Source organism: Megachile rotundata, chromosome 10 (genome assembly GCF_050947335.1).
Source record: "Megachile rotundata isolate GNS110a chromosome 10, iyMegRotu1, whole genome shotgun sequence".
NCBI classification, from domain to species: Eukaryota; Metazoa; Arthropoda; class Insecta; order Hymenoptera; family Megachilidae; genus Megachile; species Megachile rotundata.
In genome coordinates this window covers 17409845-17423893 of record NC_134992.1, presented here as the reverse complement: position 1 = coordinate 17423893, position 14049 = coordinate 17409845, and the positions used below count along the sequence as shown (strand labels likewise).

Sequence of the window (14049 nt, the reverse complement as noted above, 5' to 3'; positions counted from 1 at the left end):
TTTTTATATTTACAGAAGAAGATATCTTATCTCTGTTCCTAATTTTTTTTTAATATTAACAAACTAATTCCTTGCTTTTAATTTCATAATTTATCAGAACTCGCCTGGAAGAATCAAATAAACTACTGTACTAGTTTCTGTTCGTAAATCTAACATTAAATCAAATTAGTTTATGCAACAACTCCTAATTCCAAATGCTTTCCATTTCCAGAAACATGCAAAAACAAAAAGAATTGAATAACCACCTGAAAACCAAGAAGCAATCAATTCATCTCCTTCAAACATTAACTCCTTGAATGCGAAAGTTGGATCCTCTCCCTACCGAAGATTTATGGCAAGAAACGTTGCTAAAGTTTCTGAGGTCCAGGAAATCGATATTCTTAAAAATACCTACAGTAGACTCTAGTTACGTTCTCTTGTACGACTACTCTTCTTCTACACATTGTATAAGTGTTCGGTACATGTTGAAAGATGACGGGTTCCATAACATTGTACAATTACGCGATAGATAAATCATCAGATGTTCCGCGATATAGCGAGTTGTATCGTTACGTATGGTATTGCAACGCGTGGTACAATGGCGCGTTGTATTGCCACGTGTAATATTGCAACATGTTGCAGTGCAGCGTGGTATACTAACGTGTTGTATCCTCACACGTCGGATGGGTAGAATAGCAACGAATTGTATAGCGATTAGGTTACCACGTGTTTTGTGGCGTGGTTAGACCATCGCACATTGAAAGTTGACGCATGGTAACCCTGTGTTTCCACATGTTGCAATACCATGCGTTAACAAGTTGTATAGCAACCCCGTGTATAGCTTTGTAAGATCACGCATCATATCTCCACGTTGATCATCTCAGAATTAGCTACCTACATCATTCGAGAAGATATCTGAACTTAGAGCCCCATGCTTTCAGCGCCAACCATATTACTGATCCACGAAAACATCGTCCAACTATCACAGGAACCTCCTCACATCCCCAAAGAGAACCATCGATAAAAAGAACCAGGAAAACCGGCTGACTTTTGGGAAACAAACATTACTATCAATTCCAAGCGGACGCTTATCTCTGTCTGGATGCTCCGTTTCGTATCGCGCACCGGCTGTTTCGGTTTTCGCGTCGATCGATAACCACGGACGTGTGTCCGTAGTCGAACGATGCGCGTACTGCATGGCGACGACGTCGACAACGACGACGACGACTAGCTCGACGACGACCACGACGACAACGGCCGGCCCGGACTATCCTTAATGTCAGACGCGAGCCTCCTCTCGGCCTCAGTTTTGTTTACCGTGTCCTCGCGTAAACAGCAGAGAGCCGGCCAAGAAGACGAGAGTTATGAGGTCCCGTTTCATACCTGTTATCGTCATCCTGATCCTGATCGAGGCACCCGACCCTGGTGACAGCATATCATACAACACGTAAGTGCTTGCAACGATCGTCGAATTTCATTTCGCCAGAAGATTTGCACCACGAAATCTTACATCGTAGTTGCACAGAATTTGCGTTTACTCGATTAGTGTGCTACCTCATGCTGGACGCGAAAACGTGACCAATCTTCTGGGACACGTTCCTCGTGACCGCGCTTTATATTTCTATTACTTGATCATGTTTGTGAATTAGAAAGGTTTTAATCGAAACCGAAGTGCTAGGGATGTGATCATACGTGTAATTATTGGAAGAGTTGAATACACGTTGTGGACACGTTGATGTTATTGAAGTAGGGTACAATGCTTCTTGGAAATGAAATTTATGAGGTTGTAATTAGAAAGTCATTAAGCATGCAGAAGTTTGAAGAAAGTGCTCAGAATCTAATTTCCCTTTCTGTACTGTCAGTTGACAGGTGTTTGGTTTCCCCACGTTTCGAATACGTTTGCGAGTTACACGAGCGGTCATACATGTTGTATCCCTTTTTTCTTCGATTTTAATGAGTTTACAAACTTTGCAAATGTAGACTATAATACTGTGTAAGCATGATTTTGTAAGAGGACGTTCTGAAAGTTTAACCGACACTGTTTTGTATCATTTGTTTCGTGCATGTTTAGAGTGAAAGGATGGGCGCACAAATTGGGTTTCGAGCTGTCGCAGTTGGGGAAATTCGTGACCAATGTGGAGAAGTTCCGCGAAAGCTACAAACAAGCGGTGGTGAAGCCACGTGATGGTAACGCTTTGGTCCACGAGATTGCCAAGGACATTAAAGCTATGATGGAGTCTAAGATATCAGCGATCAAGGTATATGCACCGTGCGTAAATGAGCAATTGGCGGACGGTATTCAAGCCTGATTCATTCTAGAGATATAGTGCCTACCGACGTACAGTAAACTCTAGTATTGCCATTGACGCTATAATATGTAGTACTTGTAAAGTTAAAAATTATTCACATGCAATATATTCGAATTTCACCAGAGAATCATGGACGTGGCAGAGACGTCAGCGTTATCAGCTCCAGATGTAGATCCACCGAAAAATTACAATTTCACCAACGCGAAGAACAAAATCGTCGATCTCAAATCCAGCACTCACTTCGGTGGCCAGGTGAACTTGAACATGTCAGCTGTTCACGTTCCGACGAACGTGTACGAGAGAGCGTCAAACGTGGTCAGGGCGATCAAATGGTCCGAGGAGTTGGATAAGACCTTCATCAACAACTACGAACAAGATCCTTCGCTATCTTGGCAGTATTTCGGTAGCGCGACAGGGTTTATGAGACAATATCCTGCGACCAACTGGTTCATGGAGCCGGTGGACCTTTTCGACTGTAGAACCAGAAGCTGGTACATCGAAGCAGCCTCCAGTCCCAAGGACATCTTGATTCTGATCGATACGTCCGGTAGCATGACTGGCATACGCAGGGAAATTGCGAGACACGTGGTGAACAATATTTTGGACACGCTGGGAAACAATGATTTCGTGAACATCATCACGTTCTCCAACGTTACTAAGGAGGTGATTATTCAGGTCTTGCTGTATGGCTAGAGGTGCATCTTTTATAAAATGATTGAGATCATACTAGCCACCATAATAGTCTTATAATGCGTGACCGAATAACGTATTGCTTCTTCAACATATATCAATGTTATAAAACATAAAAATTACAGCAAAATTCTAAACTAATTAATATTTGACCGATTTCTTTCCAGGTCGTGCCCTGTTTCAACGACACCCTGGTCCAAGCAAACTTGGCAAACGTAAGGGAACTAAAGCGTGCAATCGCGAACCTGAACACCGAAAAAATAGCGAACTTCTCGTTGGCCTTGACCACCGCCTTCGAGTTGCTCGAATCGTATCGAACCGAGAGGGAAGGAGCCAGATGCAACCAAGCGATAATGCTGATAACGGATGGAGTTCCATACAACTACAAAGACATCTTCGAGACCTACAATTGGAAAGATAATCCTAACGAACCTTTTAAAGCCGATATGCCTGTTAGAATGTTCACTTACTTGATCGGTAGAGAGGTTGCGGACGTCAGGGAGGTTCAATGGATGGCATGTGCCAATAGGGGTTACTTTGTGCATCTTTGCACTTTGGCAGAGGTCAGAGAAGAGGTACGAGTGCTTTATACTTCGTACGATACATGTTCTGTTCTTTAAAACTATTATCGTTTATGTCTTAAACTTTTTTCTGTTCGCTTTGTACGTTTGACCTAATTAAATAATCAGCAATCGATCAAAATTAACTCATCAAGTTAGTAGATGAATATTGCAGTATTCTAACGTGTTCTTCAGGTCCTGAAATACGTTCCTGTGATGGCAAGACCCTTAGTCCTCGGTCGTACCGACCACCCAACGATTTGGACACCGGTTTACGCCGACATAACCGATCCGAAGATGACCGATTGGCTGTGGGAGCAGAGAGAGAGCGAGGAACAGAAAGAAAGATTCCTAAGGCTTCATAGACGGAAAAAGTTCTTCAATTCGGAAGAACGCGACCGCAGGTTCGTGAAGAAGCAGAAGAAATCGCACGAACAGGGACCCGATTTTCAGGAGTACAAGCTGATGACCTCGGTCAGCATGCCGGTGTTCGACCGACGTGAAAACGCGGTAAGATGTTCCTTTCCTGTGTACTTCGATTACTAGTACTTATGAGACATTGTAGAAGCATTAAGAGTCGGTATAAAAAATTCTGTGAATAGAAAATTGAAAGATTTGATGTAAGACATTTATAACGTTGTCTTTTATTAAGTTTTTAAGATTAAGATCCAAAAGAGTTTAAGTTTAATTTTAGATTCTTTTAAACTTGATACTGTAATCTTCTGAAAATAATCTGCTGAAAAATAGCTAATGAAAGACGATACCGTTTGTACTATAATATCTAAAGCACAAGATTAATCCTTAGACTCTAAAGATACTCTAGAACTCATGTTATTATCGAGAATACCCCATCGACATATTGTCATTAACCCCGTTTTATAAATAGCCGTACGAGACACACAATGATGCGTGTCTCGTTCGATACCGATCATGATATCACTATCGCTAATACGATATCACTCATTGTTTCTCACCCCGCCCATTAATCGATCAAACGTAGCAAGCGTAAAAAAATCTCGCGACCCCTTCGACGAACGAATACTTTTCCTTTGGTTTTAAGTTCCTGTTTGTCCACAGAACATCACAAGGCAGGTGCTGGTGAACGAAGCGTACTGGGTGACAGAGACAAGAGAGGTTGGCAGCTAAACAAAAAAAGACACAAACAACGTTGTTTCAATGCATAGAGCCCTGTAACCCTTCACCCTTTTGTATTCGAGCGTGACTCTCGACCGTGCCTGGTTTCCAACAATGAGGGCGAACAAACGTACTCGCAATCATTGGCTTAACTAGAATTTTTATCTGGAATACAAGTCCTCTTTACTAACAGTGTCAACGATCCACGCAAATAACAAAGTGGCCTTTGAAAATTTCTCTATTAGAGAATTTTAATATAAAAATTTGTAAATATTTCGAAATTTCTAGTACGAGTTATAAGATAACAAAGAATTGGGATAATTAAAATGGAAATCCAGAGACGTGTTCGAAGCTCGCGCAACGATCTCTCGTTCCATTTAGGTCCACGTTCGTCTCTCTGGTATCTTAATTTGGTCTAACGCTAGTACTGAAACTTAGTTTAATCATTAGGTAGGTTTAGGTACATTAGTCTACCCTGTGCCCTGTTCGAGACGAGTAGAAAAACGGATAAATCCTGCCCGCCTGTTGGATTGCGAACAGCGATACCTCCTATTGATATTATTATTATTATTATTATTATTGTTATTATTATTGCGATTGGTAGAAGAACTCTGATTTTGCAGTGACTACATATATACGTATACACGTGTACTGATCGTAACGAAAGAATTATCTTGATTGGGTATATACAAGTATAAGAGAGTACCAAGCACACATGTACACACATGGTACGGTTTGATGAGTTACTTGAGTGCTAGATTTCGCTAGACAGAGTATATTTATTAGTAGATTTAACTCGAGCGCCGTTCTGACGACCGTTTTGCTTCTTTATAACATACTGATCATCAACATCATTTTACATCGCTATAATTAACATTCAAATATTTAAATAATCAATGAAGATAGTTAATAAGGCTGATTGAAACGCTAGAAAAAAAAATGTGAATGGTAAAAGAGATTCTTTTTTAAAGAAGGCTACGATTGTCAGAACGATGAACAGCGTGGCTAATTGTGATTTGATTATTAACACTTAGGATAGCCTGCGTCAGACGTTCATTGTTCTTATTGTGTATCGTTCTTATTATTATTATCGTTATTATTGGGAACGTAGTTGAGCTAGTTATACGTTCAGTCGTAACGTCAGACATTATTATTATTATCATAGTTATTGTTTCTTTAGTAAATACCGTTATTTTTAATATTAGAACGTGTGTCATTAGACGAATTTCATTGTGATAGCGTTTTTATATTGAAGAAGGTAGATACGCTTATGGTTATGCGACTTGGGATGATAATGATTCGTAATTTCGATTAACACCAACCAATCGTTTCATGATAGGATCTTGTTAAAACACCGTGACAATTTTTTGCGCAGACAAGGATCGCCGATCTCCTCGGTGTCGCTGGGACGGACGTTCCTATTGAAGAGATACAAAAACTTATGATGCCGCATTTGGTAATTTACTTTATATTAAACTACTTTATATTTTTATTAATATAAAGTAGTTTTATTATAACTAGATAATTTAGTTTATTTTTAATTCTATTCTAATCGGTTTCTGTTTGTTTCAAGCTTGGCGTCAACGGATATGCATTCATTGTGACCAACAATGGTTTCATCCTGATTCATCCGGACCTCCGCCCAGTGGTAATTTTCTATTCAAATTATATTTTTTTTAACAAAGTTGGATTTGAAATTTCTCACTTTGGATCAAGTTATTCATATCATCACTTTTAAATGATTAAAAGAGTTATTACATTATCATAAAACTACAGTTCCAGGGTATCCTAAAACCAGCGTACAACAGCGTCGACATGGCGGAGGTTGAACTGATGGATCAGGATAGAGGTCCAAGAGAGTTCGATGAGGGAATCATTATGGTGTGCTAGATTAAACCTACTTATATATATCGACGAACATTAATATCAAATAACAGCGAAATTCATTTATTCGTAGCTGCGAAATGATGTGATCAATCAAGCGAACGGTAGCATAACGCTGCACACGAAATATCATTACGATGATATGGTGAGTAGTTTTAAAGCATCAAGTGTATCAAATATTTACGATCAAGAAAATGTACACCGAGTGAACCACAAAGGACTGTATATCTTTCTTGATCGTGTTAACCCTTGTCGGTAGTAAATTCATTTTCTATTCGCAGAAACGCGTGGGTAGAGTAAAGAGGAAGTACGACTACACGGGTATACCAAACACACCTTTCACGGTGGTGGTCAGTCTGCCGGAACATAACGGAAGTTATCGGGTTCACGCGACCGAGGAAATACACCGTGTCCACGTTACTGGTATGTCTCTATAAATAACTTTCCAATGGCAAAAATGATATAAAAAAGTTGTACAATATTAAACTAAAAAATCGGAGAATTTAAATTTCATTGTGGATGGGTCTTTAACGACTGACTGGAAACTTTTCACCTCCAAACTCAATATTTTATTCAATGATACATCTACATATTCAATAAGGAAAACTTTAAGAGAGTTCGATTGCAAAGTTTCCATTACACGTTCAAACTTGGAATGATTTCCATTCTACACTACTTTAAATTAAAAAACCATTACATTATCTATCTGGTTATATAATACTTTTGAAACATTTTAGTATAAGTTATAACGAGAATCCTATTTTCAGGCAAGAACGTGTCAGACTATTTCAGTGGTACTAACTGGCTGGTACACCCTCATTGGTTGTATTGCAAGTGAGTAAATAAATTATTTAAGGGAAAAGTATTTCCTTTTTTACCAACTCCTTTTATTACAGATACCACTACGAGGATGAACGATCGTTCAATACCTCGGAAGCGCAATTGTTGCACTTCCTGGAACGTACTCGTCAACCACGATGGAAGTGGAATGACATGAAACAACCATCCCAACCGCCAGAATACTCAGCCACTAGTTCCGGCAATGATACTCATCGTAAAGCAAAATGTAGGTATTTTATACCTCAGTACTCTAAGGTGGTCTAATACCTTTCATACAATTTTAATAATTAATGAATTATTTTTTAACAGCTACCCCATACAAAGTGGACAAAGACTCTTACTACTGCGACAGGGATCTTCTCTTGAGTCTGGTATTCGACGCAAAGGTAACCGAGTGGTTTGCGAACCCCAGCACTACGCGCGAAGAAAAAGCGTGAGCATCATTATAACTTCATTTATTAAACAAATAAATATGAATGGACATTCTTGTACAGTACCATTCTGGATATACTAAGTTAACACGTTGACTGGTACAGTGTCAATCTCTAATATAATTTAAATTAAAAAACTTAAATAAAAAAAAACAAATCTTGAGTGCTCTTAACCTTCTAAATGGTGAAGAGGCAAAACTTTCTGATAATTGCTTTATATTGCAATATGTTTCATCACATATTACTGTAGTAATCAACGTGTTACATATTTATCTTGTGTGGAAAGATAAAAAAACAACATAGAACAGAAAGTAATTCCAGATTGACGTTAATAATTAAAGTGAGAACCAAAGAAAGAAAGAACATCTAGTGAGCCAATTATTCCGGTATCGTTCTTCTGTATATTTTATCCATTTCTCTGCACAATTCTTCTCTGAGTTCCGTTGGTTTCTTATATTCTTTCTTCTGTCAGGATTAATGAAATGCACCCATTCCTTTTTAACTAATACTGACCACTTTAACACCATGCAGACCTTTAGCTAGGCTGATGAATCTGCTGCCCAGGTAACGTCATCACGTCGCACCTTATGTTCTTTTAGAAATTAACCGGTCTTCTACGATCGTTTGTCGCTTTTCTTTATCCACATTCGCTTTTATTTTGTATTACCCTCTTATTGAACTCTAATATCATTTAATTTTAAGATTACACATTTTCCTAACAATTCATATTCTTCCTTTTCGTTTTATCATTGTAATGATTTGTAATGATTTGTATGCATTATCCCTCTGTTGTTTCTTTTATGGTTTAACTAGCACGAGATAACAGATCACTCAGAGGTCATCGAGGAAGAAGACTGGCGAAAAAAATTTCAAGACACTTTTAATATTATTCTATATTGTAGTATTGTAGTAATTGTATGATCGCTCGATTGCAAAGCTTTTCATTTTCTGATCATGCATTATTATACTCAGTTATGTTATAATTGAATCGCTGTTATTATTTTCAAGTACCAATATATAAGTCGACGAATTCGTTTCGAGCTACATATCTGACTAAATGAAATAATATTTCACCTGTAATTAATTAAAAAAAGTAATGCAAGCGGGCTATCTAACCGTAAGCTACGTACTCGCAGCTTCTCGTAACGCCGTATCGCTATACAGCAGTATACTATAGCGAATGTCTATTTTATCCAGATATCTAATTCGATTGTTTTTGTAGGAAAGAATTCCAACAACGTTTCGGAGTTACGCTTGCGTTCATGGCTACTCACAGTGGCCTCACCAGGTGGCAAGACTTCCTGCTGGACGAGAAGAGCACCATACCAGACGATCACTTCAGCAAAATATATTCAAGAGCCATCGATGAAGTGTGGTACAAGCGTGCCGTGGAACAATATTATGTTGAACCGGAGAGCTTTGTATTTTCCGTGCCAATCGATGAAGAGGGTGCTGATAATACCACCTTGGTTACTGCCAGTCGTGCTATCTTTATCGGTAGGGTTGTGATTGATTCTTTGTGCTTTATGAGCTCGAAGAAGCTTCTGATTTACATAACTACTTTAAAATGATAGTACTGAATATCTGGTTAAGCATTCACTCTATAATAAATTTTAGAAACTCGAGAAACAAAGGCGCCAGCAGCAGTCGTAGGCTTCCAATTCCAACACACAGCTCTTCAAGGACTTTTCCAAAACACAACTTTCAGCTGCGAGGGATTCGGTAACTGCAATGAAAATTGCGGAGAAGAGAAGTGGGCTTGCTATTTGATCGACAACAACGGATACGTAATCGCGGCTGAAGACGAGTCGGACGCCGGAAAGTTCTTCGGCGAATTGAGAGGACCCATTATGTCTAGCCTTGTGGAGGAAGGCGTTTTCGAGAAAATCAGGATATTCGATTATCAAGCAGTCTGTTTCAAAAGTACACAGACCAGTAACGATGGCAATATCTTGCTGAACGTAAGTTCCTCCGACAGACCTTGAACATTGTTGAGATTTTAAAGGAATTTGTCTTATACCACATTCTGTGAAGCTATTCGAGTAATTCTAATGGTATTAAAAATTCTCTTTTCTAATCATCACAGTCAAGTCCTTAAACATCTTTCAAGCGTTGTCAATTGCCTCATCCGGTTGCTCAATCATTTCAGCCATTGCAAAACGCGCAGAAAATGGTCTCGTGGCTCGTCAGCCAAGCAGTCTGGGCATGGGCCAAAGCTGGAATTTGGGACTCCGAGTACGCAGAGGCATATGCTTATCCTAACGAGGAAGAAAATATGCACGAGGAGTACCAGGAGAACGAGGATAACCCACCAGTCGATGCGAAGGATGAAAAGTTATTCGACCAGAAGGTGCTGATCAACCGAACGCGACCAGAAGCTTGCGACAAAGAAGTACATAATCTGAAACATTATCGACTTTCAATCAACTATCAATTTCTATATCCTATTCCTTTCTTCCAGGTGTATCTCTACCTACGAAACACATCTTTCAACTCCTACGACATCGAATTGGACGTGAACGACAAATGCACGAGGCCGTATATAGTTCATCCAGTTGAGTTCAGTAACATGCTTCTTTTAGTCGTTAACGCCTACTGCAAAGACACCGTATCACCTCCCCTAAGTGTCATCCCGGAAGAAGTAATCTATGAGAACAACTCGCTGGTATGCCAGAAAGCTCTCACCAGCTTGAAGAGAAAGAGACCTCAGTCGTGTATTCGCAGCCACCCAAGGGAAAGCGAGATCAAAGATCTCTGCGGCTTGGCTTCGAACGTAGTACCGAACATCTACCTCCTCGTTCTGTTAACGACCTGTACTTTAGTTAGACGAATCATCAATTTCCAATGAAACTTTTTTCTCGTTTCAATGCATCGAAAATGATCAGAGATTTGGGTTCGGATAGGAGGTAACGCGCTGATGATTTCCTTGGTGAAGCTTTTTCGATATTCAATATATAATGACTTACTAAGAGACTCGTAACAACGCGTTACTTTTGCCAATTAAAGCTACTTACGAGAAGTACAACTCGATATGATTGTTTGCGAAATAATTGATGTTTGTTATGGTTCTTTTTTTAATAGTTATTGTAATTTCAAAATGTTGTAACGTTCATAGAGATGTGGCGATAGGGTTGGACATTGACTAGGTCGCGAAATTTGGGGATTTGGGAATTTTAAAATTCCTAATATATGCCTAAAGACATATTTTGGCGCCTCCTAGTTGTGCCGATGGAGGTCATTGAACTACTGGTCTCTATCGACGTGTTTGGGCGACAATGCAGGCAGGCTCTGCATTTGCGGTTTCAGACCTCGAGAATATTACTATGTCAGACAAGGATTGATCGGTTGTCTTGTTTAGAATTCTTGATAGAATTTCAAATCGGATTATGTGTCTGGGTACATTGCCCTCCTTGAATGCATGACTCTTAATGATGGTTCAAGATGTTACAAAGATGTCCATGAATCGATACTGAAGTAGTCCTAAAACAACCTTACTGCCTGAACACGATACGGTGTTTACTCAATACGCGTCCCTGCTCTATCTCTTTTCTTTCCCTTTACGCGGATCTGTCTAACTATTGTTACTCTGCAATCGTTAGATATTAAGTCTTAGCAACCACAGGAACTAGAAATATCGTTTTTGATTGTCTTTCAATGTTATTCTGAGAACGATGAGATTTTGGATACTTCAGGATATATTGCTTTGCTTTGTGACCAGGGTCACGTAAGTGACTATAAAATCTAGTCTAATAATCAAAATTTTATAGAACAAATATTATTACAGTGGAGTCTCGCTATATACGCTGGGCGAGACAGTAGTAGCGAGAATAATTGTGGAAAGGACCATATAAATGGAATTGCTTTCGTGCTGGACTTAATTGCCAAATCTTTGCTGCCAGCGGTTTGCCGCGAAAAATTGAAAATTATAAATTTCGCTCTACAGGCCATACAAACTAGAGCCATATAACGAGGCTACATTGTACTTGCTCTATGAATTGCAAGTCGACCAATCTACGCGTAGGACGAACATTTCAGTGGCCAGAATGCATAAAGCGCGTTTAAGATCTAGGTTTGAAGAACGCTGCACAAACGAGGAAGTTATGTATTTCGTTTGTAGGTGGAAAATGCACCTACATTTCGTGAGATAATCTTTGGGCGGAAGTTGCGAGGAAATGATAAAATCGCGTCTGACACGAACTTAATTCGACATGGCCACTGATGTTAATTTTTCGAGCGACGAAATATAGTTAGGATCATATAAGAGGCTGCATTAGAGAGCAGGGCCGTATACGAAGAGGTCACCGGCACCGATAACTATTGAAACACATTCACATTTTGCGCTTTGTACATTAACCGATGTAAAACGTGTCGTTTGATATTTATAGAAGATTACGGATATTAATTTTGTATATTAATGTATTATATAAGAGAGTTACAAGGATGTGTGCCTTTGGACACGCGGTTAAAACAAAAATAATAAGGTCTTGTTGTATGTTTTTCAAATAAACAACTAAACTCTCTACTCCGTTAGCTCCTCTGCTTCCTCGAGCGAAACAGAAAGAACTTACATCGTGGCGAGTTACATTCGAAAAACAAAATAATGTTACTTGTATTACATAGAGTTTATTACAATTTCCTATGTACAATGGCTTGCCTATGTAAATGAAAAATCGTTTCTTATCAAAATGGCAAATGTTGAAAGAATCAGTGTTATTTCAATTCACTCTCCAAACTCTTTAAAATCTCCAACAAAGTCTCGTGCTGCATATCTTTGTAGAGTCTATCCTGTAGTTCCACCAGAGGCAGTCCGTCCTTCAGAAAGCCTTTTAAATTATGCATCGTACCATCCAGTATTCTATGATCAGTTATGCGATCTTGATTAAAATTATACGTTCTGATCTTCTCCAGTTTCGTCATTTGCTTTTTACGTAGTGCAGTAATGAACGATACTTGCTTGTCCATTTCAATTTGATATAATATACTTTTCAACTTCATTAATGCTACCTTTTTGTTTTTTAATTGGGATCTATCTGTTTGGTTAGTAACAGATATACCTGTTGGTAAGTGAGTTATCCTAATAGCAGAATCTGTAGTATTCACATGTTGGCCTCCGGCTCCAGATGCTCTTTTGGATTCTATTTTTAGATCTTTTTCTTCTAATTTAATATCTACATCCCTAGGTTCTGGAAAGATTGTTACGAAAACTGTACTGGTATGCATTCGACCACTTTTTTCTGTCACTGGAACTCTTTGTACTCTATGGATACCACCTTCGTATTTCAATTTCTCGAAAGCTCTGCTATCTGATATTAATATCACACCTTTTCTCAATCCGCTAATAGGACTAACCGACATTTCTAATACTTCATATTCATATTCTAAATAATTTAAATAATTTATATACATATTAAATAAATCCTTAGCAAACAACATAGCTTCTTGACCTCCTGCACCCGCCACTATCTCCATAATAATTTGGTCAAAATATTCCTTGCCTAGAGTTTGTAAAATTACATCTAATATATGTTTATCAACTTCCACCAATTCTTGTTGATACATTAACTGTTCTTCTTTCACAAGTTTCTTCATTTCTTCGTCGTTACTAGCTGAAAATAATTTGTAATAATAACAATAATAATTTGTACTAGTAGTAAATAAGATGTACTTTGTTTACACTTACCAAGATTAGTTAAACTCTTGATATTTTCTATTATTTTAATTTTTTTGTCCAATAATTCCGGTATTGTTTCTAATTTAAGAATCTCGTTAATGCTTTCATTCATTTGTTTCTCATTATTTTGATACACATCCGTAAGGCGATTCAAGTATTTTTTAATATTTTCATCGAGAGTAATTGAATATTTTTCTGCACTAAAGAATTTACAAATAGATGGATCTTTTTTATTGAGGTTAAGTAACAACGGGCACAATGGAGATGGTTTGACCTTATTTATTATGTTCCCATAATAACGACAAGCACTAAATGTGCATCCTCTTATAAGAAACAACATTATGTTATGTACAATACAATTTTTTTATGTATTGAAATAAAAATATACCACTCTGTTAACCGCATGGAAAACATTATGCATTAGCTGTTACAAACAGCTGTTTGAATCAGAGCTGCTGCTAGAGTTTGAGAGGCCCCGGAGCAAAATTCAAATTCTCAGATTCAGAAATTCATGTCTTTAAAAGATGGAAGATCTGTATACAAACATTTTC

The 14049-nt window shown here is 38.4% G+C and overlaps 2 protein-coding genes across 6 annotated transcripts; one reads left to right on the top strand and one right to left on the bottom strand.

Annotated features, from left to right (window-relative positions):
* The first annotated feature begins 140 nt into the window (after nucleotides 1-140).
* Nucleotides 141-12531, top strand: stj (voltage-dependent calcium channel subunit straightjacket). Of its 5 annotated transcripts, XM_076536431.1 has the most exons (19): nucleotides 141-1426; nucleotides 2051-2237; nucleotides 2412-2951; nucleotides 3146-3553; nucleotides 3734-4048; nucleotides 4616-4672; nucleotides 6048-6128; nucleotides 6246-6320; nucleotides 6449-6553; nucleotides 6630-6701; nucleotides 6838-6979; nucleotides 7324-7390; nucleotides 7453-7622; nucleotides 7706-7829; nucleotides 8359-8391; nucleotides 9050-9324; nucleotides 9445-9788; nucleotides 9977-10219; nucleotides 10289-12531. In XM_076536431.1, exons 1-19 carry the CDS (start codon nucleotides 1344-1346, stop codon nucleotides 10673-10675), a joined length of 3708 nt encoding a protein of 1235 aa, XP_076392546.1. In that variant the 5' UTR covers nucleotides 141-1343; the 3' UTR covers nucleotides 10676-12531. The 5 variants fall into 5 exon arrangements, with proteins under 5 accessions (XP_076392546.1, XP_076392547.1, XP_012150257.1 ...); XM_076536432.1 differs by lacking the exon at nucleotides 4616-4672; XM_012294867.2 differs by lacking the exon at nucleotides 8359-8391.
* On the bottom strand, nucleotides 12431-13978 carry mRF1 (mitochondrial translation release factor 1). The gene is made up of 2 exons (XM_003707394.3): nucleotides 13508-13978; nucleotides 12431-13433 (listed from the first exon to the last, which is right to left on the bottom strand). Exons 1-2 carry the CDS (start codon nucleotides 13836-13838, stop codon nucleotides 12538-12540), a joined length of 1227 nt encoding a protein of 408 aa, XP_003707442.2. The 5' UTR covers nucleotides 13839-13978; the 3' UTR covers nucleotides 12431-12537.
* Between the last annotated feature and the right edge of the window lie 71 nt (nucleotides 13979-14049).

Bases quoted from the DNA above. Each gene is read 5' to 3' on its own strand.
- stj (XM_076536431.1), top strand. From the start codon at position 1,344: ATGAGGTCCCGTTTCATACCTGTTATCGTCATCCTGATCCTGATCGAG. The intron at 3,554-3,733 runs GTACGAGTGCTT...CGTGTTCTTCAG, and splicing joins TGGCAGAGGTCAGAGAAGAG to GTCCTGAAATACGTTCCTGT. The intron at 7,391-7,452 runs GTGAGTAAATAA...CTTTTATTACAG, and splicing joins CCTCATTGGTTGTATTGCAA to ATACCACTACGAGGATGAAC.
- mRF1 (XM_003707394.3), bottom strand. From the start codon at position 13,838: ATGTTGTTTCTTATAAGAGGATGCACATTTAGTGCTTGTCGTTATTAT. The intron at 13,434-13,507 runs GTAAGTGTAAAC...AATTATTTTCAG, and splicing joins CAAGAGTTTAACTAATCTTG to CTAGTAACGACGAAGAAATG.